This window comes from Cryptomeria japonica, chromosome 8 (genome assembly GCF_030272615.1).
Source record: "Cryptomeria japonica chromosome 8, Sugi_1.0, whole genome shotgun sequence".
Taxonomy (NCBI): Eukaryota; Viridiplantae; Streptophyta; class Pinopsida; order Cupressales; family Cupressaceae; genus Cryptomeria; species Cryptomeria japonica.
In genome coordinates, this window is record NC_081412.1 from 442490364 (window position 1) to 442517194 (window position 26831).

General features: G+C 33.9%; 1 protein-coding gene across 3 annotated transcripts; it reads right to left on the reverse strand.

The window, feature by feature from the left end:
* Positions 1-15881: 15881 nt before the first annotated feature.
* Positions 15882-26577, reverse strand: LOC131052315 (NADP-dependent malic enzyme). Of its 3 annotated transcripts, none has more exons than XM_057986957.2 (20): positions 26320-26577; positions 26045-26140; positions 25504-25624; positions 23883-23957; positions 23351-23502; positions 22802-22907; positions 22581-22646; positions 22048-22143; positions 21874-21945; positions 21463-21546; positions 20698-20796; positions 20015-20062; positions 19848-19901; positions 19506-19604; positions 19218-19307; positions 18963-19040; positions 18517-18591; positions 18130-18220; positions 17900-18028; positions 15882-16371 (listed from the first exon to the last, which is right to left on the reverse strand). In XM_057986957.2, exons 2-20 carry the CDS (start codon positions 26128-26130, stop codon positions 16283-16285), a joined length of 1710 nt encoding a protein of 569 aa, XP_057842940.2. In that variant the 5' UTR covers positions 26131-26140; positions 26320-26577; the 3' UTR covers positions 15882-16282. The 3 variants fall into 3 exon arrangements, with proteins under 3 accessions (XP_057842940.2, XP_057842930.2, XP_059065578.1); XM_057986947.2 differs by having other exon boundaries at positions 26316-26577; XM_059209595.1 differs by having other exon boundaries at positions 26045-26577.
* Positions 26578-26831: the final 254 nt, after the last annotated feature.

The following is a 26831-nucleotide window of genomic DNA, read 5'->3' on the forward strand; positions in this document are numbered from 1 at the left end:
TTGTTTTAGCAACATCCAAGATAGTTTTGTTCTTCCTTTCCACAACTCCATTTTGCTAAGGTGTCTGGGGAGCAGAAAATTGTCTTCTTATACCATGCTTCTCACAAAAGTTATTAAACTCACCCGATGTGAATTCTCCACCATGATCTGACCTCAAACATTTGATCTTCAATCCTGTCTCAGTTTCCACTTTAGCCTTAAAGATTTTAAACTTTTCAAATGCTGCAGATTTTTCTTTTAGAAAAGTAACCCACATCATTCTAGAATAATCATCAATGATTAGCATAAAATATATATCACCTTGAAAACTTTTAACTCTAGCAAGGCCACATAAATCAATATGAATAAGATCAAGAACATCATTATATTTGTCTTGTATACTCCTAAAAGAGGTTCTGACCTATTTACCCATTTGACATTCTTTACATACTAGATTTTAGGGCTTCACAATCATAGGTATATCTCTAATTGCCTTAGTTGAACTGATATTTACAATGCAATCAAAATTCACATGACACAGCCTTTTATGCCATAGCCAACTCTCATCAATCTGTGTAATCAAACATGTCTTCTCACTAGAATTCAAATGAAATATATTACTTTTTGTCTGTGTACCGGTTGCAATATCCAAACCAGATCTGTTAATGATTTTGCATTTCCCATCCTTGAACTGTAATTGAAATCCCTTATCCACCAATTGTCCTACGGTCAAAATATTATGCCTCAAACCTTCAACATAATAAAAAATTTCAATAATGTTCTTACCATCCAATGATATAGTTCTTTTTCCTTTGATCATACATGATTTGTCATCTCCAAATCTAACTAGACTGCCATCAAATTCTTGCAAAGATAGAAACTTCCCTTTATCTTCAATCATATGATGTGAATAACCACTGTCAATTACCCATTCATCCTTGTCTTCAATTTTAGTAGCAAGTGCCTTCTCTTCAAGTACATTCTCTTCCAATGCCGGAACATCTTCCTTGATAGCTAGGAACACCCATTCCTTCCCATTGTCGGAACCACTAGCAGAGTCTTCTACCGGTTCATCATCTAAATCAGTAATGCCTTCCTCATCCGCTATGTAGCATGATTTGTCTCTATTTTTCTTGTACTTATACTTGTTTTGATATCTGGGATTAGGCTTAAAAGATCTTCTAACTCTATCTTTAAATCTTGAATTTCTTTCAAGACATCTAGATGCAATATGACCAATCTTATTACACGCAAAACATTTAAAAGATGTTTTTCCTTCATACTTACTTCCTACCAGTCCTTTAGGTACTTTTCTAGCAAATAGTGCTTCAAGTTTCTCAAACTCATCATCTTCTCTCTTCATATCTTCCAATTCCTTTCCATACAAAGCTTTCCAATCTTTCTTACCGGTTGTTGATGCAGATGCATGAAAAGCAAGTTCAGTCTTCAAAACTCCAGAAGGTCCAAATTCTTCAAGCTCAAAAGCAGATAATTTCCCAACCAAGGCATCTCTATTGACAAATATATTAGCCATTGTTCTCAATTCATTAATAGCAGTAGCCTTCATCTTGTAAGCCAGTGGTAGGGCTCTAAAAACTTTAGAAATAATTTCATCTTCACTCAGAGTTCCACCACAACATTGAATTCCCATAACAATCTCATTTACCCTTTCCATGAATGCAATAATCCTTTCATCTTCTGTCATCTTCAGATTTTCATATCTCACCCAATAACCATCAAGTTTAGCAATCTTCACTGTAGGGTCACCTTCATTAAGAGTCTCCAACTTATCCCATATAGCCTTTCTAGATGATTTGTCAGTTAATCCCATTATTTGTTGATCAGAAAGTGCACACAAGAGGGCTTCTCTTTCTCTATAATCATTCTCAAGCTCCTTATCCAGGTTTGCCGAGGAGGATTTCCATATGCCGAATTATAAGATGTGACACCATTCTGTGTGATCTCCCAAATCTCCTTGCCAAGACATCTCAGATGAGTCTCCATATGAATCTTCCATACTATATAATTTGTTCCATCAAGCCTAGGAATATCTCTCTGAAAGATAGCTCTAGATGAACTCGATGAACTTGAACTGTTAGTCACCATAGGATCTTCCTCAAGCAGTTAAGCTTTCTATAGAGAGGACCAAGGCTCTGATACCAATTGTTAGACAGTTCAAATAACTGAAAGACAAATGAGAGGGGGGTGAATCAGTTGTCATAGATTACCAGAACCTCTAGCAATTAAAACTTTCATATCGGAACCCAAAACATTAATCCTGAAATGTTTAAACCAAATATCGGAATATCAGTTAAACCAATTAAGCATGAAGAATAATCACAAAATAAATACCATCCACATGACACCAAGATATATATGTGGAAAACCCGGTAAAGGGAAAAACCACGGTGGGAAGCCTACCCACAGTCAGATAATACTTTTGCAATAAGTATGTGAATTACAATTGAGGGGCATGCACTTGTAGGAAGGCCAACAACCTAAAGCGCACTTCTCATCACAAAAGGAGCCTCACTGACTACATAGAAATCCATACTACAATCTGGAGAAGTGTTTGAACTGCAAAGATAGCATCTCCTATGGCTGAGTACAGTTCCGATTAAGCTCAATACCAAAGGACTAAATCCTCTTACATAAACCCAATTCGATCTCCAATTATCGACCAAATCCTCTACCTAAATGATATTACATTATTCACACATTACATATCCATATCCCATACCATGACAATCTACAATGAGATCTTACATCATATATATACAAACCCTTGACTATAAACAATCAGGTCGGCCACTAGACAATAAACCAATTACATAATTACAAAACATGTCGGCCTTAGACCAAACAAATAATATCCAACACATAAGACATCTCGGAAACACATCGAGAGTTCCAATCCACACATTACATTAAGTCGGTCCATAACCTAGATCAATTGGGACCCATTATAGGTCCATATGCTAAAGCAATGATCTCCATCCGCCAAGTCTCGAACATGATCACCAACATCCTAAAAATCCACCAGAAATTGCACCAACACCACTTATGCATATCATCAAAGATCTTCATCAAAATCTCTGTCGGTGAAACCCTCTTCGAAACCACAAGCCAAGCTTTCAAGCAAACATGATAACATCCGATCACCAGACCGAAACCAACTGATTGAATATGAACATGAGTATCATGAATAAGACAATTCCATAACCAAACCATATCGAAGCCTACCGGATCATGCCGGATCTAAACCAAACATAAAATACTCAACCTACCGAGACCAGAAGGGTGTCGATAAAGCATCCAAATAGCTAGTGTTGGCATCAATGACAAAACATCAATGCAACACATAATCAATTCAACCAAATGGCCAACAATGGCGTGGTTGATTGCTTGGCCAAATGGGCTTCTGATCATGGGCAAGGTTGTAATGTTGTGGACAAGGGGCAATTATCTTTGGATATGTCTCATTTGTTGGACCACTTAATGGATAATAACAAAGTTGTGTAATTATTTCTCTGTTGGGTGTGTGAATCTTCTTGCTTTGTATTTCTTTATTTGATATAATAAATTTTTACCCCTCTTTTAGTGCTATTCTCTTAACATAAAAGACAAATAAATCAACCTAGACCCAAAATAGCACCAAGGGTCAAATTTGAAACCTACACATCACATTATAGGTTGGCCTTATAGGCCTTACAAGATTTTTCCATTATAATTTTAGAATTTACATTTCCCTCTAACTTGGTATTCATCAGGCTACAACCCTAATCATTGTCATCTAATTGCTTTGGAATATGTGTCAGGAGGTGCCCCCTATCCTTAACACTCAGTAATTTCTTAATGAGAGGCAAGTACAATGCTTGATTTTCAATCTCTAACATCTCTTAGGAAATGTTAAGAAGTAGTTGTGATGCCTACCCTCGACAACCTTCTGATAAGTATTGAGAGAGAAACACCCTTGATTCGTGCTCTGTAACCACCCTTTGACATATGTTGAGTAGTAGCCTCAATCCCTAAAATTTGACATCATCGTAAGCAATCAGTCCTTTATCTATATTTTTATTAAAAAGGGACATGAAAATACCTCCTTCCCAAATTTTCTTATTCTCAATAAATGTAAATTCGATTGTTAAAGGATCTCAAGGCTTTCCCCTATAGCTCCTTCAATTGGTAGGTTTTTCCACATAACTAGATACTGTATGATTTTCATATTCCCCAAGTACCCTTGATCGACTTATTCAATATCTTTGTTTGTCCATCAACTTGAGGATGGTAGTTGGTACTAGCTATGATTTATGTACCCAACAAGTGAAAAAATCATTTCCAAAAAGAACTATGAAACCTATTGTCCCAATCACTAGCATTTTTTTTTGGCAAGCCATGTAGTTTAAAATGTCCTTAAGAATATGTTTGCTACTTGATGTACCTTGGGTAGACCTATGACGAAGTCCATAGATAAATTACTCCCATTTTTACTTAGGAATTAGTAATGGCCATAGTAGGCCTATTGGAAAAATTTATTCTCCTTTGTTTTGTTGATAGGTCATACATTAAATAATGTGTATATGGATATCCTCCTTCAATCCCTTCCATTAAACCTTTAATGGACTTGATTTTATGTTTTGTAATACCCATGGTGTCCTACTATCAGAGTGTCATGAAAGGCTTCCAAAATTTACTTCTTGATCTTAGACTTAAGCACTAAAGGAATCTATTTTTATAAAGGATTAGCCCTTCCTTCACAATATACCTGTCATCTTTCACAACTTCATAAAACATGTCAATAAATAAAAAAAATCTTAGCACACTCAACAATAATGGAAACCCTCCAATCATTAGAAAAAGTAGATAACAAGCATACAATAGGCCTCTTAGAAAGTTCATCAACAAACACATTCCTCTTTCCCTTCATGTACTCTATTTGAAAATCATAAGCTTGCAACTTGCTTACACATGTTTGTTGGTAGTCATTCATATTTTTTGATCCAAGAAGAACTTCAAACTATTATGATCAGTCTTCACAACAAATTTTCTACAAACTAAATACTATCTAAACTTCTCCAATGCATGCATCATGGCCAACATCTCCCTATCATAAATGGAATATCCCTTCTCTAAACTACTTAATTGTCTTCTCTCAAAAGTTATGGGATACCCCCTTTGGATTTAGACGCCTTCAATTTCTTCTACAAAATCATCACATTCAACCATAAAAGGGTATAGAAAAATATGGAATAGCAATCACAAGACATGAACTCATTACCTCCTTCAACTTGTAAATTTTTTTCCAAGCATATGCATTTCATCCAAAGGCTCCTTTGTTTATAAAATTAGTTAGAGCTTGTAAGGACCTCCATTTAGTTAAAGTATTAAATTACATACTTACACTTAATATCACACATAATTAAGAACACATTGACACATCGTTCTCAAATATATATTAAAACAAATACATAATTATATTTTAACGTATTGTCAAAGTACATGAGCCAAGAGATAGTCAAACATAAGGAAATTATTTCATTTATAAGATTGATTATAATAATACATAATGTACATAGTTAATGATAATCCTAATAAGATATTCTGACATCAATCTCCCACGAGCACACCATGGGCGAGAACATTGCCAGAGCACATTCTCGCCCACCCACAAAGCAATTATGCTTCCTCGGAGTTCTTTATGACATGATGAACCATCAACCCTAAACGAGATCATCTAGCAACTCAAAATTGGTAAGGTAATGAAATATAGTGCGACATATTGTATCTGCATTCTAAGATACTAATGTATTGGTAGTATGATATGGAAGAGAGTGTGAAACGTAGTGATTCAATTAGTAAGCATATGCTAAGAGATCGAATGCAAGCACATGATTACACACAAGGCATCAATCACATTTGACTTTTATTACACACATTTGCATTTCTCTCATTTGCTCACAACATGAACATCAATTCCTTGATCACCCAAGAAGACCTGGATCAAGCATCCAAATCAATATAAGTCAAGTATTTAAAACAATATCAAACCAACACTAACATGCCAATTTTTACATTCTTCTTTGAGTTTAATCATCCAACACAATGTCACATTCATATTCCAAACATGCATGAAAGAGAGAGCATAAAATATTGAGGAAGCATATACAAGCATATAAAACCATAGGTAAGCATTAATATTTATGAAATAACTTGGGACCATGTAAGATTCAAATACTAATTCATTCTCAACTCCTCATGGGTCAATAATGGAAAACTAATAGATAAGATAAAGATATCCAAATATATATGATAATGACCAAGATTATAAATCATGGTATTATAATTTTCCCTTGAAATTATACATTAATCTATGTTCCCTACCTTAAAGTCTAAATGAGTTGTTCATTATTAACTGTCATGAGAAAAACTTGAATCAAAAACTAAAGAACAACTTTGACACAAGTACTTTTATTTTTATCTATCCTTGTTCTTAATATCCACACTACAAGTAGAGTGTTAAATGAAGATATTATATAGTTGCCTATATCAACTATTTCATGTCAATAATTATGTAGATGACATGAAGCTAATTTGTTAGATTGACATTAATCCTTTTTCTATAAATTCTTAGATATATTAAAGCATCTATAATGACTTATTTAATTGCATTCAAATGGAAACTATATACTTAAGGTACATGAATTACACATTAGTTTACTAACCTTGATTAACCCTTTTTAATCAATTATAAGTTTATCTTAGCATGACCATAACCGAATGAAGACAAACTCAAATCGAGTCAAAAAAAAGAATTTACAATATAAATCCACTTTAAACTATGACATCATAACACTCAAATTACACTTTTGAATAAAAACCAATCCAAGAGGTCATCCTCCATTGATGGACCTTAAAAAGCTTAAAAATCCAAAATACTCAAAACCAAAATATGAGAGAACCCATTGGTTTCCATGCAGCCAACAACAAAAAAATGCATTCAAAATTTCCCTTCCTATAATCCAATGAAAGTTTAGCAACATTTTCCCATATAAATCTATGCCTTTCCACATATACAACATACAAATAATATACTCATTCAAATAAAATTATTTAAGAAGGGAGAATGCTTAAATCTACACTACAATCAATTTGCAACAAATTTTAATTCAAAAGATGAAAAAAATGAAGAAGATATGAGAAGCCATACCTCATTTTTCTGCAAAATAAAAATGCAAGGAACTCCCAATATACCAAACTAATTTGTACAATTATTGGACAACATTGAAGACCTCCCAATTCCTACTCCAATGCAACAAATCCCATTCAAATCCACCCACAAACCAAATCATTCTTCAAAATCCAAAAATTAAGCAAGAAGAGGGCTTTTCTCTCCAAAAATTGGCTAAATTCTTTTGTTGGTAAAATAATGTTGCAAAAATAATGAAATGTTATATCCTCTTACCATGATTTGGAAAATTCCCCTTTTTAAATAGAAAGCCTACCTTCATGCATTTCATAATTATTCCCTTCATGCATTCCATGATTATTCCCTTCATGCATTTTATGTGTGATTATTCCCTTAATGTATTTCATGCATGATTATTCCCTTTATTATTACTTTATAATAAAATATATCATTTTAGAGAAGACATTTAGTATATATATATAAACTTTTTTTATGTCTAAAATATATACGCTTTATCATTATTATTGTTCTTTTTATTTTTATTTTATATATCTAAAGATAACATTTGATTTTGAAACATAATAATTAAAATAAATATTTTAACATTTAGTTTTAAACATAACTTTTTATCAAGAAAATAATTTACTTTAGTATTTGTAAAGAAATTCATTCCTAATCATTCTAATTCAACTTAAAATAAATGTTTAAAATAGTGAGTGAAGTTTAGGGTTATGATAGAGGTACAACCAATTGAGATTGTCTTTTTGCAAATCTCCTACAATAACAATATAATCCAAGAAATACTTTTGATTATATAAGATTGGTAGGTGGAGGTCAATCAAGGATTGTGTGAATCTTTTGTTGATCTACTAGAACACCCTTGACACTTATGACATGACTCGGATATATAATCTCAGATAATTCAAACTTACATTTGGACAAATTAGTATAGAAGAATTCTTGGTCCAAAATGCCTCTAGGTGTTCCAAGTTTTCCTTCCAAGTCTTTCTATCAATTGATATATCATAAAAAAAATCAAAACAAATTTTCTAAGCTACTTATTGAATACTTGATTCATGCATGACTAGAATGTAGCTAAGTGATTAGTGAGTTTGGAAGGGATTTTTAAAAACTCAAAATATTTCATAATGACGCCAAAAGGTTGTTTTCTCAAGATCTTTGCCGCTCATGTGGATTTGATGGTATCCTAATCTCACATCAATCTTGGAAAAGTGCACATCTCTATGCAATTCATCTTTGAACTCATCTATCCTTGGAATAGGATATCTATTTTTGATGGTCTTCTTGTTCAATGCTCTACAGCCATTACACATCCTCATAGTTTCATCCTTGTTCACAAGAGCTACTAAAGATGCAAAGGGGTTGAAGCTAGGTCTTATGAATCCCATGTTAGGAATTTTTTTATGAATTGATGGTGTAGTTATAGCAGGTTTAGCCCTTTCTTCTAATCCTGTAGCATGTTGAAACCCTCTATATGGTGGTGATCCATGAAGCATATTGCTAAAAAATACACAGTGTTTATACATTTTTTTTATATCAACATGATGCATACCTTTATTTCCTAATGGAGACTTCATAGGAAGGATCAATCAATTATTTGCCCATGCTCATTGGCTTATATGGAAGGTTCTCTCCATCCTCTTCACTATCACCACTTAAGGAGCTCTATTGGAGATCCGTCAAAGGATATTCTTCTTTCCATCTATTATGAACTTAAGTTCCAATAGTTTGATAATTTTACAAATATTTCCCTAGAGAGTACAAATATTATACTCCTAAGATCATGTCAGCATCTCCCATACCAATCACATAAAATCCATTGCATAACTTATGATATCCTAGTATGATATTGAGTTGCTAGAATACTCGATTGCATTAAATGGTGGATCCACCAACTACTGCAACATTGAAACCTTCATTTTTTTTTCCTCCAATCCTCTCTTTATCACCAAACCTTTTTTGACAATGTTATGAGTAACCCCACTATCAATGAGAACAACCATCCTTTGTCTACCTAGCACTCCATAGACCTTGAAGAGAATATATTTTGGGGCTTCAAAGAGATAAAATTGTGTAATTTTTGTTGTGACTATGTTTTCTTTAACAATGATATCAATAGAGTTTTAAAATACCTTTGATTCATCCTTTGACTATGAATCTTTATCTGACATTGCATCTATCTAGTATGTATTTATTTTACCCAAGCATATGTGGCCAAGAGTTCATTACTCCCTCTAAGATAAACATAACTTATTACTCTTAAGTTCATTCTCTATCCCATCCATCTTGCTCATTTTTTGGGGTAATGCCTTGGTTTGAGGGGCACTCTTAAGGGGAGGATTTTTTTGTGTCATCAATGGTGCATTCCTAGAGTGGGATTTTCTTTTGTTCATTGAGTCCTCCAAACTTGGATCTCTTCTAATAGATTCTTATAAGAAATTTGGATCAAATTCCCTTACCAACTTGAGCAATTCAAAGAGGCCTTCTACAAAAAGAACTAAGTCTCTTTTTTGTCACATTTGGAACCATCACTAATAGTCTTTAAAATTCTATCACATAGTGCTTAATTGCACCCTCTTGCCTCTATCGTGCCATCTCCCTGAAGTAAATCTTCAGTTGATTCTTATAAAAAATCTCTATCAACCTTTTCTAAACTCTTTTATGGTAGTGATTGAGCTATGCCCTTGGATTGTCGTGCTATGGTACCACCATTCATGGGCCACAACCTCCAAGTTTAAAGAAAAAACTTAATGGATTCTTCTTCAAGTATGGCGCTCAAGGAGATATATGTATCAATTTCTACAACCATGCCCTAGTTAAACAACAATCTCATCCATCATATGGGGTATAATGATCTTTCCTAAGCAATGTTGAATGTCCTTGCAGAGATACTCCTCATATCTTTTTCTCCCTTGCCCATTTTTTTGATGCTCACAATATTGCATAAAATTCATGTCCCAATGGACTGTTGGCTAGGGCACTATATTTGGTGTGATACTTTGCCACTTTATCCTCTTGTTTCTGTGGATTGTTCTTCCTCTAGGATTTGTGTGTTTCGTCTTTCTAGAAATTTGTCTTTGAATATATTTTGGTAGTGTTAATTGAAACCTTTCTATCTATTGAATAATTTCCTTATACACCAATTTTTTTATTTAGGTTTGGTGTGTCTAACTATGTTGGTCAAGTTCTACATTAATTAAACAAACATTTGATTGGTCTGATGTTGAATGACTAGGAAAGCCTTGAAGTCATCTTCTTGATTAGATTTTTTTTCTTACATTTACCCCCAAATCCATTAATGTCTTCCAATGTAGCTAATTCTAACATTTTTAAATATCTTTCCAAAGCGCTTAGGTCTCTTTGACTCGGTTACATAGAACCAAAAAATCCAACAAACTAGCATGAATATTTCTTTGATATCATTGTAATGTCCCTTTCCAAAAATTTTAAACAAAAAAAGCATATTTGAAACATAAATGAAAACATTCATTATTAACATGAACCACCTTGCGAACTATATCAACCAATAACTCAAATGATTCAAAACTCTAAAAATAACTTTATTGATTATAATTTGATCTCCACAACAAGGAACTATTATGAATGTCATTACCCAAAAAAATTAAATAACAAACAAAATTTACACTAACTCACTAAGCTCTCCTACAAATTCTTGAAGCTCCAATGACTCCTTGAGTGAGAATGGCCTTAAGATGCAAAGGGTTTACATCCTCTAATTCCAACAACCAATTGGTTTTTGTCCACCGATTGTAGTCTCCTATGTGTCATTGTCCATAGAAAGACTTGAACACGAAGTGTCGAACACTTATAATAACATAATATGGATACCCATAATTGGAATGCTTTCTTAATTTTATAAGCTCTTCACACAAATATCAAACAAATCAACCTAGACCTAAAATAGTTCCAAGGTCCAAATTTGAATCCTACATTTCACATTTTAGGTTATCCTTACAAGCCTCATAGGCTTTTACCTTCAAATTTTCAAATGACATTCATTAGTTTGTAGCCTTGATCCTTGTCATATAATAGTCTTGTGTCATGTGTTGAGAGGTACCCACGATCCCCAACATTTCTTGAGGCAAGTGAGATGCCTGATCCTCAACCTCTGATACCTCTTGGCATACCTCAGGAGGAAGTATCTTGGATACCTAAACGCCAACGAACTTTTGATATGCACCAAGTAGCACCCCTAACCCTTGCTTTCTAGCAACCCTTTGGAATGTGTCAAGTGATACCCCAACCCTTGAAGTTCAACATCATCCCGAGAGAACAAGACTTATCTCTTTTTTGGAAAAGGTACATGGCAATAAGTTTTATTGATAGCCAAAGGGGGAAAATGAAAAGAGGCTAATTCTCTAAGTTTTGGTAAGTTTCATAAGTTTCAAAACCTCCATCAAAAGTTGCCAATGTTATCAAAACCATTCCAAAGGTAGAAAAGAATGGAGAAAAGAAATGAAAAAAGCTAAGTATCAAAAGTTTAAGTTTTCAACAAAATTAAAAGTTTTCCAATCCTCTATTGGAAGTTGACAAGGTTTTATTGACAATGTTAGAGGTCAACAAAGTTCTTGAAATAGATATTGTCACTGACATTTTTTGTCAATTTAAGTATGGAAGAGTAAGTATGACATCAAATTTGATTAAGTTATAGCTGTGTTGGAAATTTTCAAAGGTTTTGAAACCTTTGTTGGCTTTCGACAAGGTTCTCACAATCAAATGTTGGACTCCAACAAGGTTGTCAAAAGTGATTCAATCTCCAACAGGTTCTATTATTTCTACCATGTGTCAAAATAATTAAAGATGCATAGAATTGGCTAAAGGTTGGTGTTGAATGAAAAAAATAAGCAATAAAAGTTAAGTTTTTGATAAATTTCATAGGTTTGAAAAAAAAAATGGTAGCCAACAAGGTTCTCACAACCTCATTGAAAGTTGTTAGTATTCTCAAAAACAATTCTGACTATGATGCATAGTGTTGACAAAGAAAAGAGAGTCAAAAGGAGGAAAAAGTTGAACAAGTTAAAAGATAAGGTAGAGATAAACCAAAAGAAGAGGAAGCAAGAAGAAATAAAAAAAATAAAAATTTGGTGGTTTAATGATGTTCTAAAACCTATTTCAACTCTTGATGAGGTTCTCACAACCTTGTCAAAGCTTAATGAGGTTTCACAACCTTGTTAAGCCCAACATGTTTCTTAAAACTAGTTTAGTAATTGATGTTGATTGTCAATAAGCAACAAAGGCCACTCTAGACAACATAATTTTTGCAATGAGGTATTCATTTCTTCCACCGACCACTTTGTAAGACCATTAATACATTTACAACACCCACCAACTATCAAGTTACATTTTCAACAATTTTTTTTGGTATATTTGATCTACTGGCAAGCCATAGATGAAGAATATTTCTTATGCCTTAGTCTATCAGATCACATTGTCCACATGTTTGTGTTGCGTCAATTGGAGTAGCGGTTAAAGTTTCTCTGCATCCTACTACATATTCTAACAATTTATTGTGCCTCTTCCAAAACAAAAGGTTTGTTGTCCTCATTTTTAAAGGGTCCCTTCTCTATTTCACTAAAAAAATAAAACTAAGAGTTCTCTTGTATTTTTTCTGTTGTAAATAGACACAATGCCTCTTAATCAATAAAATCACCTTCTTTTCACCTTCTCTCACTTTCTTTTTGTTGTGTAATTTCTTCTTACCTATATATGTGAATTAATTTAATTCTTTTTTGGATATGTATTTTATGTATAAATGATTTACAAGAATTAACCATGGATTTTTCTCCCTCCTAGTATCCATCAAGTCGCTTACCTCCATACCATTTGTAGGAGATGGTAAATGGAGCTATGTGTGCGTTTAGGCACATTTGTTAGTCCTTTGTGCTATTGTGTGCAAGGAGGAAACTCATTTAATCTCAATGTGTCATCTCTTTCCCTTTTTTGCATTCTTGCTCTTCCTTTTCCCTCACAAATCAATAAAATATAATTAGTTCTTAAGTTTAATCTACATGGAATAGGATCAACACACGCATCTAGATTTAGTAGGGAACCAACCCTTTATCAAGAGGTTTAATTTTAATTGTAATGCCTCACACCTTGATTGAGTTCAATCCCATTGTCTCAGTAGAATGTTGAATTGTGTTCAACAAAGATGCATCAAGTGTTAACATGGACCTCATTTTCTCAAATCATGGCAAAAATTACATTAACTTGTGTTTTTGTTTTGAAAGATTAAACATTACTTATGATCTAAATATTTATAGGCTTATCAAGATGTGTTGTAATACTTATAAATTCAATACTTTCCAATTTAAAAGGTAAAATTCTACACAAACTTGAGTTGATTTGATTCATAATTTTAAAATCAAACAATGAAGCTTTAATCTAAATTTAATGTTTAGAAGAGGATAGGTTCCATGAATCCCCATATCAAGTTGACAGTCATATTTCTACAAAAAAGTTAATGTCATTTGACATTAACCTTCTTGATGTCTCCATTAGAGGCTCAAGTTCATCTGATATCCTAAACAATCGTTTAACATGTTCTCATGTTTTTCTTAAAATCAACATGTAATTTAAATAGACAACCAAAGAATCAATTCAATGGTGCAAACTAGAATTATGAATTGTGTGAATGTTTGTAGGATCCAACATAACCATTTATGTAGATCTTTCTTGAATAGAAAATAACTTCAAAAACACCAAATACTCAACTAACACCTAATAGTAAGTCATCCAAAGGTTAATATTGGTCTTTTATTGCTAGCTCAAACAAGTAGAAAATACAATGGATAATAGCATATACAAAAATATAGTGCATAGATAATTAGAGGAGACTCATTTATTGGCAAGAGAAAATATTTGTAATAATACTCTAACATTATGGACTTTAGGCCCTCATAGGTAAAGTGAGTGAATGATTACAAATCAAAATGTGAAACCCCTATATATAAGTTTCAATTATGTCTTGATGATAGGTCACACCTCAAAGAGATGAGTTGGCTAAAATAAGAAATGCCACAAAAGATATGGTATAAAAGAACCAAAGTAAAGAAAACGCCTTAAAAAGCAAAGGTACCACAACCAAATTAGTCTAGGAAACAAAATACAAATAGAGACACCTCACCAAGTTTCTAGAGGGGAACCATGAAGGTCTAGAAAAATGAGATCATAACTTGTTCTTTCAAATAAAGCTTTGCAAACAATGTATCCAACATGCCAATAAACTAATATACTTTAACTTAGGATATTGCTAAAAAATCTCTAAATGAAGTCTAAGAGTGCAATGATCAATTTCAAGAGCCTAGGAAAACTTTCTATTGTCCAACTTAAAGTCTACTAAACTTTAAGAAAAACAATTTCCTTAACTCTCTTTGCAACTTTCTCAAATATACTTTAACTTAGGATATTGCAAAAGAATCTCTAAATGAAGTCTAAGAATGCAATGACCAATTTCAAGAGCCTAGAAGAACTTTCTATTGTCCAACTTAAAGTCTACTAAACTTTAAGAAAATCAATTTCTTTAACTCTCTTTGCAACTTTCTCAAATCAAGCATATCCTTAAGTCACTAACAATAAAACCACTTTTTTGAACAAGTGGTTGGTTGGAGTTAATGGAAGGATACTAATTAACATTCAAAGGTTTTTGGTAACATCTTGTATTAAAACATCCTAAAGAAGAGGAATTCGAACCCTTGTAGAAGACAATGCCCAAAATTTTGACCTCAGACACTATGACATATGTAGTGATCTTCATCTTTGGATAGACAAAAGAATAATGTGCTGCAAACTAATTAGAAGAACCCTGCCAAATACTCAAGGCATCAACTAGGGAAACATGCATTTCACTGTGAACTTAATCTAAACTCTAGCACATGCAAGTGAAGTTATGAACTTCACTACAACCTTATTCCAAGCTCTCTAATCAATATGATTAACATGTCATCCAAACACATTTGGGCACCTAACTTGAAACCCTAGACCAACTCTTAGATCATAATATGAAAGGCTACATTAGCACTTCAAAAAGGTGCTTAATTTCATCTTATTTCCAAAATATAAGTCATACAAGAACCATTTCACAAGGACGCCCTGAAATGAGATCTCTAAAGCATCTTATGTATCAATAAAGTGATTCTATTATTAGTAGTATTGGCTTTGAACATGTATGTCATAATTTATTTTAATTTTTTATATTAAACAAAGCTGGCTTACCATAAAAAAGAATAGCAGTTTCAAAAAGGAACTGCGAAGAAACGAAGGAAACGAATTACAAATAAGCATTGTTTTACTTTTTGGATGCTCCGCTATGATGGATGGTACCTAAAGATGTTATCAATAATCCTTATTGATGAAAATCAAATCTTGAATTTAAAAATTAAGTTAATTGTAAGTGTCATTAGAAATGTGACTAGAATCATCGGTAATGCCTTTTGATTAGCCGTTTTTCCTTCTAGTGATAGCAAACAAGAAATACCAAAATCCAGCACCCTATTGCAGTAAAGTTCTCAAACAAGAAATACCCCTCAATTATTCTGCATTTACAGTGATAGCAATACAAGGGCTTTAAGGATATCCATAGCATAAGGCAACGGATAAATTACTCAATACCAACAGTGTACTTTCCCCAGCTCACATATGGGTACACCATAAACTTTATTCAAGATTAGATTGATTGCAGAGTGAAAAAAAAATCTATAAGAATAAGTTAATAAATATTCAATTACAATTGTTCACAGTTCAGTTGCATTCATTCCATGCAACTTAGAAATTGAGAAATAAATTTAAAATAATAAAAATTCAGAGTCAATTGCATGGGTTCATTCCATGCATTAAATTGATTAATAATTTACCCCTACTAAATCACCTTGATTAATGGCACCCTATATGTTTGCAATCCCAAACAACACACCATGGGTTGCAATATAAATATAGAGTTCTAATAAATTCCTATATTTTTACCATGGGACTAACTAGTGCTATTGCTAATATATTAACCAAGTCATGATCCCTTGTCACTTGGTCTCAGCCAGGTGAAAGAAATCAAAGGGTATCCTGTGATGAAATCCATAAATCTCAATTGTAGTCTCGATACAATGGGCTGTACATACATCTTTCAGCATATTTAACCAGATCTGCAGGGCGAGGGAGGGTTGTTGCCAAACCTGAACAAAGAAATATAAATTTCAGTCAGTGATATCAGAGTTGAATTTGTATTAGATATGATAATATTCATTACTCTGGAACCAATTTTAAGTTAAACAATTCAAAGTTTCACAGATCTCCTTTCAGAATTGCACAAAAAAGTGGATGAGATACATTAAAATCATCAAATCTCATTCAGTCACATTGAAACATAGCACTAAACAGCAACATAGAAGCTTACATTCAAGGAACACAACACTCAACAACCACCCAGGAGCACGAGGAAACATAGAAGCATACAATCAAGAGACGATTAATATAGAAACCCAAAAGGAAATCATAGGAGACAACTTCTTAGTTCTGATCATGTTGTGCATCTTATGAGAAATTTTTATCAGATAGACGCAAAATCATCAAACTAGGAGAAGAAAGGAAAGGGACTATCAGAAGCATTATGTGTTGAGTATGTGAAGTCCAATGGTTATCTGACCATTCCTCTTCTCGCTGCCTCCTCATTTTCTGGTTGTCTCTTCATATTTGGAGAGTTAAAAAACATTTGTATAAATGATGAGTGTAGACTCTGTTTTCTGCAGTAACAGTCAATAGAAGATATTGCCCTGCTTTCTGGTGGATATAATCTTTAATGGTGAACCATGCAATTCGCTGTGTTGTGTCTATCTTCTGATGTCTCTGTTTTTCATGTTATTTATATATTCAATCTTCTCTTTAAACTCAGGTTGGCAATGAGAAAGGAAACAGCAAACACTGAGTTGTAAAGTTATAGTACTGGGATAACTTCCATTTTTATCTGCTATGCTAGAGCCTACCATCATGCTCTGATAGCTTTTAACCCAAAAGAGGATAACAGGAGTGGATTTTAACAATCTTGTTTATGTATGTAGGGGCATACATACACATGATACATGTAAAGTTATGGGAAATGAAGTAAACCCTGGAAACAAAATATCATTAGGTTTTTAAGTTTTAAAGGGGTGCATATCCCATAAATGTCTGGGAAACAATGGGATATTTTCCAGACATTTCCAAAGACAATCTGACGTTGCAAGCCTCCAGAAAATATTCCTGCATCATATCCAAATCCAGTCCTGTACCAGAAACATACTAATGCTGAAGCATGGGGACTGATAGTATAAAAAATATTTTTTTACAAAGCACTTTGCAATTTACAGGGCTACAGTAGTGTCAAAAGACAGAATAGATAACCGTGGATGAAAATAGAACAGAATGGAAAAATGTGGGATTTAACTGGCAACTATGATTAATGAAATATATTACAACACAAGCGACAAGTATGTTATTCATGAAACAAGCTAGAGAAAGAGCCAAGTACTGGAAGAGATGTAAAATGAATAAAGTGCATCCCAAGACATGATCTTCAGAATAGAACATGATGATAACATAAGGCTGTTTAGCTGCTTCTATTTATTTTTCTTTCAATTGCTATCAATCAGATGACTTTCGTATCCATTCAAGACCTCCATTATCTCTATTTTAACTCTTACCCCTTTTCAAAAGTTCAGGGCTTACCTAGTTCATAGGACTTTGCAGCAACTTCTGCAGCTATGTGAGCTGATATTTTTCTGATATTTCGAAATGGTGGATAGATGAGACCCTTCTCTAAATGCTCTTTAGTAACCTGTTGAGCTAAAGCCTCAGCTGTTACACAATAAAATACCAAGGTTTATGCCATTTAGATTGAGAATAATACAAAAAAATCATGTCTAGTATTTAAACAAAATAAAAAAAAAATGGCTTACAAGCTGCCAATAGCATATCATCACGGACACGGATTGTCCCTGACATGACCAAGCCTAAGCCAAATCCAGGGAAGATATATGCATTGTTTGACTGCAAATAATCAAATAACAAATATGAGCTCAAAAACTTATAGAGAGTATGCCAACAATTAGGATGAATGAAAGTGGCAGTGAACTATAGGGAAGCTCATACGGTGTAATGTAAATCCCGTCTGAGGGAAGTAACAATGCCTAAAAGTTAATAAAACTGTCAGTGCACCTTTCCCTAAAAAAAATTGAAATTGAAAAATATTTGAAAAATGCTACTAGTGCTTCATCAATACATAATCAGATAAAACAAATTTTGCTAGCTTTTCACAGGAACACCAAGTAGAAGTGAAAACTAACCTGGCCAGGACTAAAAGTCTTTCCATCATAAGTAACAGGATCAAAAGGACTCCCACTGGCAAATATAGCACGCCCCTGTGGACATATAATCATAAATCAGGGTACTATAAATTGTTCCTGTAAAAATCATCTTTCAACTGTAATCCTGAATTCAATAATTCAAGATGCAATGATAAAGTTCGGCTGTTCTGTATCTCTTCAATTAGTGTCTTCTTATACTTAGATCAAATAACATGTTCATTCAGCTCCTAACAATTAAATCCTTCCTTTCATTTGTATCTGAAGTTGAAAAGACTAATGTAATTGTTTGAGCATTTAAAATAAATAAAATCCCTTGTCAATTGTGGTTACATAGATAAACAATATTTACTTAACAATAAAATGAAAAGTAACTCAGCGATTTCCTCATTGCGATTTATGTAAAATGAAAAAAAAAATATGAATACCTTACTCCAGGTATATGCTTCTTCTGCCGTACATTCAGACTGAGAAGTTGGATTTGAAAGAGCTAAAATTAATGGTTTCTACATGAAATGAACAAATATTAGTTCAATACTGAGCTGAAACCCCTTTATGATGATAACCAATACTTGGTTGCTAACCTAAATAAATGAATGAAAAGTAAAAATAAAAATTGCTTGAATATAATCTTACATCTTTATCTTTGTTATTGATAAATGAAACTACAACAAATATTTTACCTCATTAAAAGAGGAAAAAGTCTCAATGACTTCCTTTGTGAAAGTTTTTCCAACTCCTGAAGTTCCAATCAAAACCGAAGGCCTGATTGACTGTTCAAAAGAGAAAAGTTCAGAATCTTCAGATACTTTGTATTTCAATTGCAATGGCATGACAGGCCTGCTATGATCAACTTAAATACAGTATGGAAACTGGATAAGCTAATATTTTTAAGTAATCAAAAGGTAACAAACATCCCTATATGTTGTCAAAAGAGATATTTAATGTTCAGAAAAGAAATCAAGTTCAACCTCCACAGCATCCAGTAAACTTTTACAGGGTTCATGTTCATGTGCCCATGGCTTTTTGAAGTGTTGAAGGGACTCCATTCTGGACTTTACAATGAGCCCCTGTGATGCCAAAAAGATAGTGTAAAACCAGTGTTTCACTCTCTTATAATTCTTCTATGTCAACAAATGATTCAACAGTTACGATACAAGAAGACAAACTAGTTGATTCCTTAAATTTGATAGATTGATATTATATCTAAAGAACTTGTGCAGTATGATAATTTAGATCATGGAAATTCAAAATTTTAAGTGCATCCATGCAAGGCATTTGAGGAGAGGCTATGAGGGGAGACCAAGAGAGACCTTAGAGTCCACCAGCCATATTCTCTTGCGAGCTTCATTCGATGAGATTTTTCCCTGAAAAAAAGCATTTGTGTGTTAAACTTGTTGATGCAACAGAAATGAAACAGCAGAGTGACAATGAAACAGCATAGCAAGACAATCTATTAAATGGAGCTATCCTGAAATACCTGTTTGGCTATTTCCAATGCAATAAGTTCTGCGATACCTGTCCCTGCCTGCACAATTTTCGTAGTACTTTATTTTCAAAGAAGGCTGGAAAAATAGGAAATTTAGTTACAAATTAATAAAATTTCTAGGCTCCAGACATGTCTTCGATTTTAAACAAGAAATTCATATGACAATGCTCCCTAAACCATAATCATGTTGAGAATTCTTTGGAAGTAATTTTCCTGCACATAGGTCTTTTCCACTATAATGCATTGGCATGGTCTTTTGTAATACTTTCTACAGGGATCATATTCTGTGGGTCATGAATTGCAATTTATGACATTTTGGTCTGAATTAAAAAATTACTTTCATTGACAATGGCTGTGAAAAACTATAATCCAGAAACATATCAAGCCATGGAGCATCACTTCACGAAGTAAATGGATTTTTCTAGTCAAACTTTGCTAACAATAAATATTTAGTTGTTCAGTCCAACCTCTGTGATAAGTACTATTTGATAAATCCCAAATAATCTGCCATTTGACTGACAGTTTCAGCATCTTTTCATCTTAAAGATTACAAGGACAGTCAAGCTTTCAATGCCCCAACATACAGTCTAAAGGTTTCTTCAACTGCCAAAAATATTTTGTCATTTTGAAATCTTATTACATGGGAATTGTTAACTACTTTATCTTTGCCTTACCTCTCCAGCTCCAAGAAACAGGAACTTGTGATCAGCCAACTTCCCACCAGTCAGTTTTAATGATGCAACAAGGCCTGAAAGTACCACTGCAGCCGTCCCCTGCAAATGCCAAACACATTGTTGCTATAAGGTAGTTTAATTAAGTCACAGAAGCTAACCTAACTTCTATGTTGTATGTAACAGTGTTATCCAATCTTGAGACTACAAAACATTTACATATTGCCAATTCAATGTTCTAGTGGTATGCAGATTATAGGTAAGCCATGAGATGAAAAGAATAATCTCTAGGGCACTTGGGTATAAGTACAGGTAATAGGATGAGTACACCATTTGAAAAATAGTATGAAAACATCAAGTTCTTCCCACTGAAAACCTTCATTTTTTTATTAGGATCTTGCACTCTTTTATGCTTCTTGAAGATTCTTGGTGGAGCACATGATTTTAAATCTTGGGCAGACAATTTTTTTTTTCTTTTTTTGGATCGATCTTCTAAGTGTACCTGTGTGTCTTATGAGGATATGTCTCCTGAAAGTTAAGAGTCACTGAGATATGTGGAGAGTGCTAAAAATGTTTCAGGCATCTTCTAGGCAAAGCCAAACCCATCTCCCATTTTGAAAAATGTCTCTATCATAGAGACACAGCCTAGGAACCACATTTACATTGACATGAAGTTTACATAATCATCATGGTACAAACTTGAGATAACTAAATATGCAAATCATTCTAGAATTTTGAAAATTAAAACACAGCGCACTCTGGGCATACCTGAATATCATCATTGAAGACTAGGTGAGTTGAAGAATACTTCTCCAGCAAGGTAAAGGCGTTGTGGTTGGCAAAGTCTTCAAACTGTCTCAAGAGCATACTTTTCTTCAGTTTCCTTACGATTTTGTAAGCTAAAGCTATAAATAGCGTAATAGAAATTAATGCTATAAGGTTCACAAATAATTAACTAACAAATATATTGCATATATTATTTCTTTTAACAGCTAAACATCGTAGATTAGGTCCTAGCTGAATATGGAATTGTTACAGAAAATTTGTGTTAAAAATTCACTATCACTTGCTGTGGGGAAAGTAAGACTTAATTTAGACCATATTTCTTGTTCTGATTTGAAAAAGAAAATATCAAGTTAAAGATCCATTTCAACAGAAAAGAGGGGTTCTCCCCCATACCTGAATAAGGACTTTCTCTCCATAAGCTTGTTTGGCAGCAGACATGAACTCATGAAGAAGATCGCCATATTCCTTTAGTACATAATACAGTTAGATACTTGTGCTATGTAGAGTTGGACCATAAAATGAATTAGAAAAGTAAAGACTAAACTATTATTTAGTCAAGAGAAAAACCTGGCCTGTAGTACGTCTCTGCCTAAGCCCTATGTAGAATTCATCATTCAGCAATGTTTCATTGTTGGTCCCAACATCAATAGTTACTGGAAGACACTGCTCATATACAAGTTGTCAGAACAGAGTCAGAGACATTAAATGCTATCATGTAACATAATACAGATCCCCAAAAATGCATTTTACTCCAGCAGTCAGTGCCAACATTTTGTTATATGCACAAGAAAAAGGTAAAATATTGATACATTTAACATGGCATCTCACTAGCTAAAATCCAATTAACACAAAATGAATTATGCAAGTTTGCGCATGAAAAGCAATACAGACAATGCTCCAATAATCAATAGAAACAATTTAGTCAGTGCAAATTAGTAATGTTTTCATTCAAGTTTAATTCTTTCACTTTTACCCTGAATCAACCAGAAATAAGTTACCACTAAAAACTACAATCATTTGATATTATTAATCACTGTCCAGTGAATTAAATGGGTAACAACCTAAAATGAGAAAGCTACTTCAAAACTAGGACTAAATACCTCTGAAGGACGAACTCCCCCAAGTGCTGTATACAGAGCAAGTTTTCCAACAGGAATTCCCATTCCCTGTTAATAATTATTCATAACAGACATCTCAGATTCCAACAGTCATAACATAGTTAAGAAAACAATTGTAACATATTGGAGAGAAGAAAAATGGAAATAAAGAAAATACAAGATGCCTAGCACATGGGTAGTCAAGTTCTCTGAGTGAGATTTACCTGGCATCCAAGATCTCCAAGTCCCAGAATGCGTTCTCCATCAGTGACAACAATGACCTTAATGTTTTGTTCAGGCCAGTTCTTCAAAACATCAAGGACCTTTCCCCTGCCAATATCAATTACCACTAAATCATATACTAGAGTGAAGTGGTGGTTATTTCAAATGTGAACAAGAGAACAGATGATAATCCAACTTTGTAACAGAAGCGTATAATATGATTCAATGAAGGAAACATGTCAGTGCCTACAGAGTTGCAAATAGCAGGTTATAATGCATTCCATTATTTACTACCCATGAAATAATAGATGATGATAAATTAGGCACTGCAACTCAAATGTTTGTGACAAGCATTTCTTGAACAAAAAAAATTGTCCTGGGAGCAGTTGTGTAAAAAAGAAGAGTTGACAACAAACAGAAAATAAAATTTCAGATATAGATTGCATGAATTTACCATACAGCTTTAAGCTGCATGATCCTGATTAGTCAGAAAAGGAACTACATGATCCTGGTTAATAAGAAAAGGAATAAGGTGACAAAGATATACATACTTTTCTTTCAAACTTATGTAAAGACCCTGTGAACGCCTGAAAATACTTCCATATTTTTGGCAAGCTTCACCAACAGTGGGTGTATAGACTATAGGAAGCAATTCCTCAACATGATCAACTAAGAGCTTGTAAAACAATTTTTCGTTTCTCTCCTGCAAATACATATCCATGTCAAATTCCAAGTGTAGATTAATTACACAAATGCTTCTTTACATAAGTTATTATTCTATTCAAAGAGGAGGGATGTTCAAAGAGTCCCAAACAAAATAATATGATACAGCAAAACAATACTATTGGAAAAAGGAGAATAAAATTCAATTAAAGCTCCAGCACTAATATCATGGTGATAATCGGAGAGAATAAAGATAAAAGAAAATATAGGTTTCATCTTTCAGTAGTCCACAAACCCACAATCTATTAAATATCCAAATTAAATATAACTCTGCAGCTTTGGATATTATCATGTGAAATGATAAATTACTCAAATCCATTGATAGCAATAAAAAATATGTTGGAACAAAAATGTAAATACCTGAAGGTCCATCATAGCCATGTATTTCTGCAAAGGTGTATGGTACTCCCGAATTATATTCATTAGCTTCTTTTCCTGATCAACCAGATCATGAAGTCAGAAACAAATCTAGCAAGGCTACATTCAACAGACATTTTCCAAACCTAGAGTGCAATGGAGACTCCTGAATATAATGAATATGTGTAGCAATCATGTAACAAGACTTAGGCTCATTTCTTCATAATAATTATTTGCCATTCCTATGTGGCCATGTGACTGCAAACCTTGGTATTGAATAAACAAGCACTAGACTAATATGAGAATAGGTACCTTGCCAAAGGCCATAGTCTGATCTATTTGTTAAGAATATGCACTCATTAATAAAGGGTTTTGTCTTCTTTCCAAGTATTAGCAACATACACTCCACAATAAAATAGCGCTAGGTTAATGGGAATGTATCTTGCCAAATATTGCAGCTTTTGGCTAAGGATAGACATCCAGCAAGTCGTTTTTTAGGTATTCTCTATCTTGTAGGATCACATTTACCTTCTCCTTAAAGATTTGAAACAGTAAGGAGATGAAAATGTAAGAAAAAACTTACCCACCAAAAATTGTGGGAATTGGGTATAACAAGATTTGTGAGTTATCCACATTGCCTAAAGCCACCCTCAGTTCCACTGTTATTGAGCACAAACCATTCAAAAGTAGAATATGATGAATGCCTATGCGTTTGTAGCATGTCAACCATAGACCATACAGCTAGGAAACAACTTCACCCAGCCACACAAGAGAAGAGAAGCCATTAAAAACTGAACCTCCGAGAGGATTACAATGTACTGTTACGGACTGAACAGGGGATTATGTATGCATTGCCCGTGGTTGGGGAACATGTAAGTAATGGAAAGTTGGGAGTGCTAAAAAGTGGATCATCGTGTGAACGACTTACCAATACAATTGTAAGTACAATGGTACAGAGGACATTCAAAAATCAGAATCATGGAGTTGTTCTAATAATGTGTTTCTCTAGTCAGTTCATACAAGAAATTATGAAAATATACACAAATTAATGCACAACAGTAGTAAACAATATGAACAGAGATTATCCATTGGTCTGTAGGTTATCGTCTAGCAGTAAGATAAGGCACTGGCATTCAAATAATCCAGGTTCAAAACCAAGAGGGTCAGCTCATCACGCTAAGTAGTTTGTATCTTAGCGGCACTTTTACAGAAGAGGGGTTGAATTTCTATGAATATGAGGTCTGGCAGTTCCACCATGTGTAGAGCCAGAGAGATGTACTATGCCATGATGAATATCGTAACGCATAGAGGAAGTGTGACATACTCCCAGATATTTAACAGAATTGTTTGATCTGACAAAAGAAAAAAGTCTACGAATATTGCACATTATGCAGCGATGAACGGATAAAAAGAAGAGGTATCATGAACTTCTGTGCGTGAGAAACAAACAAGGCCTTTATCATATTAGGCCTCTTATCATTTAACTAAATGCCACGTACAACACTAATCTTACAGGGTTTTGCTCAAATCAAATCTATTAAAAATACCCATTTAATGCATTCATGTGTATAGTACCATGTGCCCATTAAGAACATAAAAATCAAGGTTTTCCAAATGACATTACCTGAAGATCCTGTGACAGATGAGCAGGGGGGAAAAGGCCCCGGAGATAATGATAATCCCTCTCTTCATCAGTAAACGCCAATCCTTTGTTGTAGCGAGGATTCCTCAGCAATTCATACCCACTGTGACCAGTCCAAGACAGTAAGACATATTGCACTACCATAGACAGCACAAACAACTTAAACCCATATTCAATCAACAAAAACTTCATCTTACACTAAAAGCACCAAATGAGGCCAATTACACAAATAAAGGAAGAAACCCAAAAACAACGATATTTCATCCTAAACCAACGGTTTTCCCTACATCCTACACCCAAAGCACCAAATGAGCCCAATTACACAAATAAGGGAAGAAACAAAAAAAACAATCTTTCATACTAAACCAACGTTTTGAACCAATCACCAAAGATTCCATTCTACACCCACAACATTAAGTGAGCACATTTATACCAAAAGAAAGACATCTTTCTTGCTAAACCAACATTTTGAATCAATCACCTTCAATCTTGTTTAGATTGAAGTTGAATATGGTGCTTTTACCTGGCTACCGAGCGACTCCAAGGAGTGACAACCTGCTCTTCTGCAATTCTATATTCTCCATAAGTGTTATCTCCATTTGTCGTCATTATCTATTCACTGATGAAAACTAAAACTTCAAACTGCAAACCTTACTATAATTTGCACTACTTGACGCCTTAAAGGTGGTCAGGAAAATTGAAGAAAAAAATAATAGCTGGGCAAGCGTTTGCCTTGAATGTCTGAGGATTCCGGGCATGAACATGAATTTATTGAGTGTAAACTGTAACCGTACCTACCCACCAGCTTGAGAGCACACGCAAAACAGTTTGTAGATAGTCTAACGGTCCTGCGTCAACCCACTGCATTGCATGTTTTTGTGGTTTGTAGCCGAATATCACCTGTGTTCCCACCGATGAGTCAATTACGACTGCTCGCGTTCGAATTTCCGCGTTTGCTTGCGTGGGAAATACACCCAAATCCAATTAGGAACACTAAAATGTAGGTACAGTGTGACCTTGCGGTACAGAAACAGGGGGTAGGCCGTGGGAACGCGAGGTATAGTAGGTAGGTAACTTTTCTAGTAGTCTTGGGTGCTTTGTGGAGACGGTAATGCTCAGGAAAAACTCGGGTTGACTGTAATGGCAGATATGATGTTTTGTTAGTCTATGTCAATGTTTTTTTCATTATTTTAATATATGTCAATGTTTTTTTCATTATTTTAATAATAATAATGAAGTGTATCATTTTATTTTTTTTAGAAAAATGGTATAATATTTGTTGAAGGTTTTGCTAGTGAAGTAGCAAATTA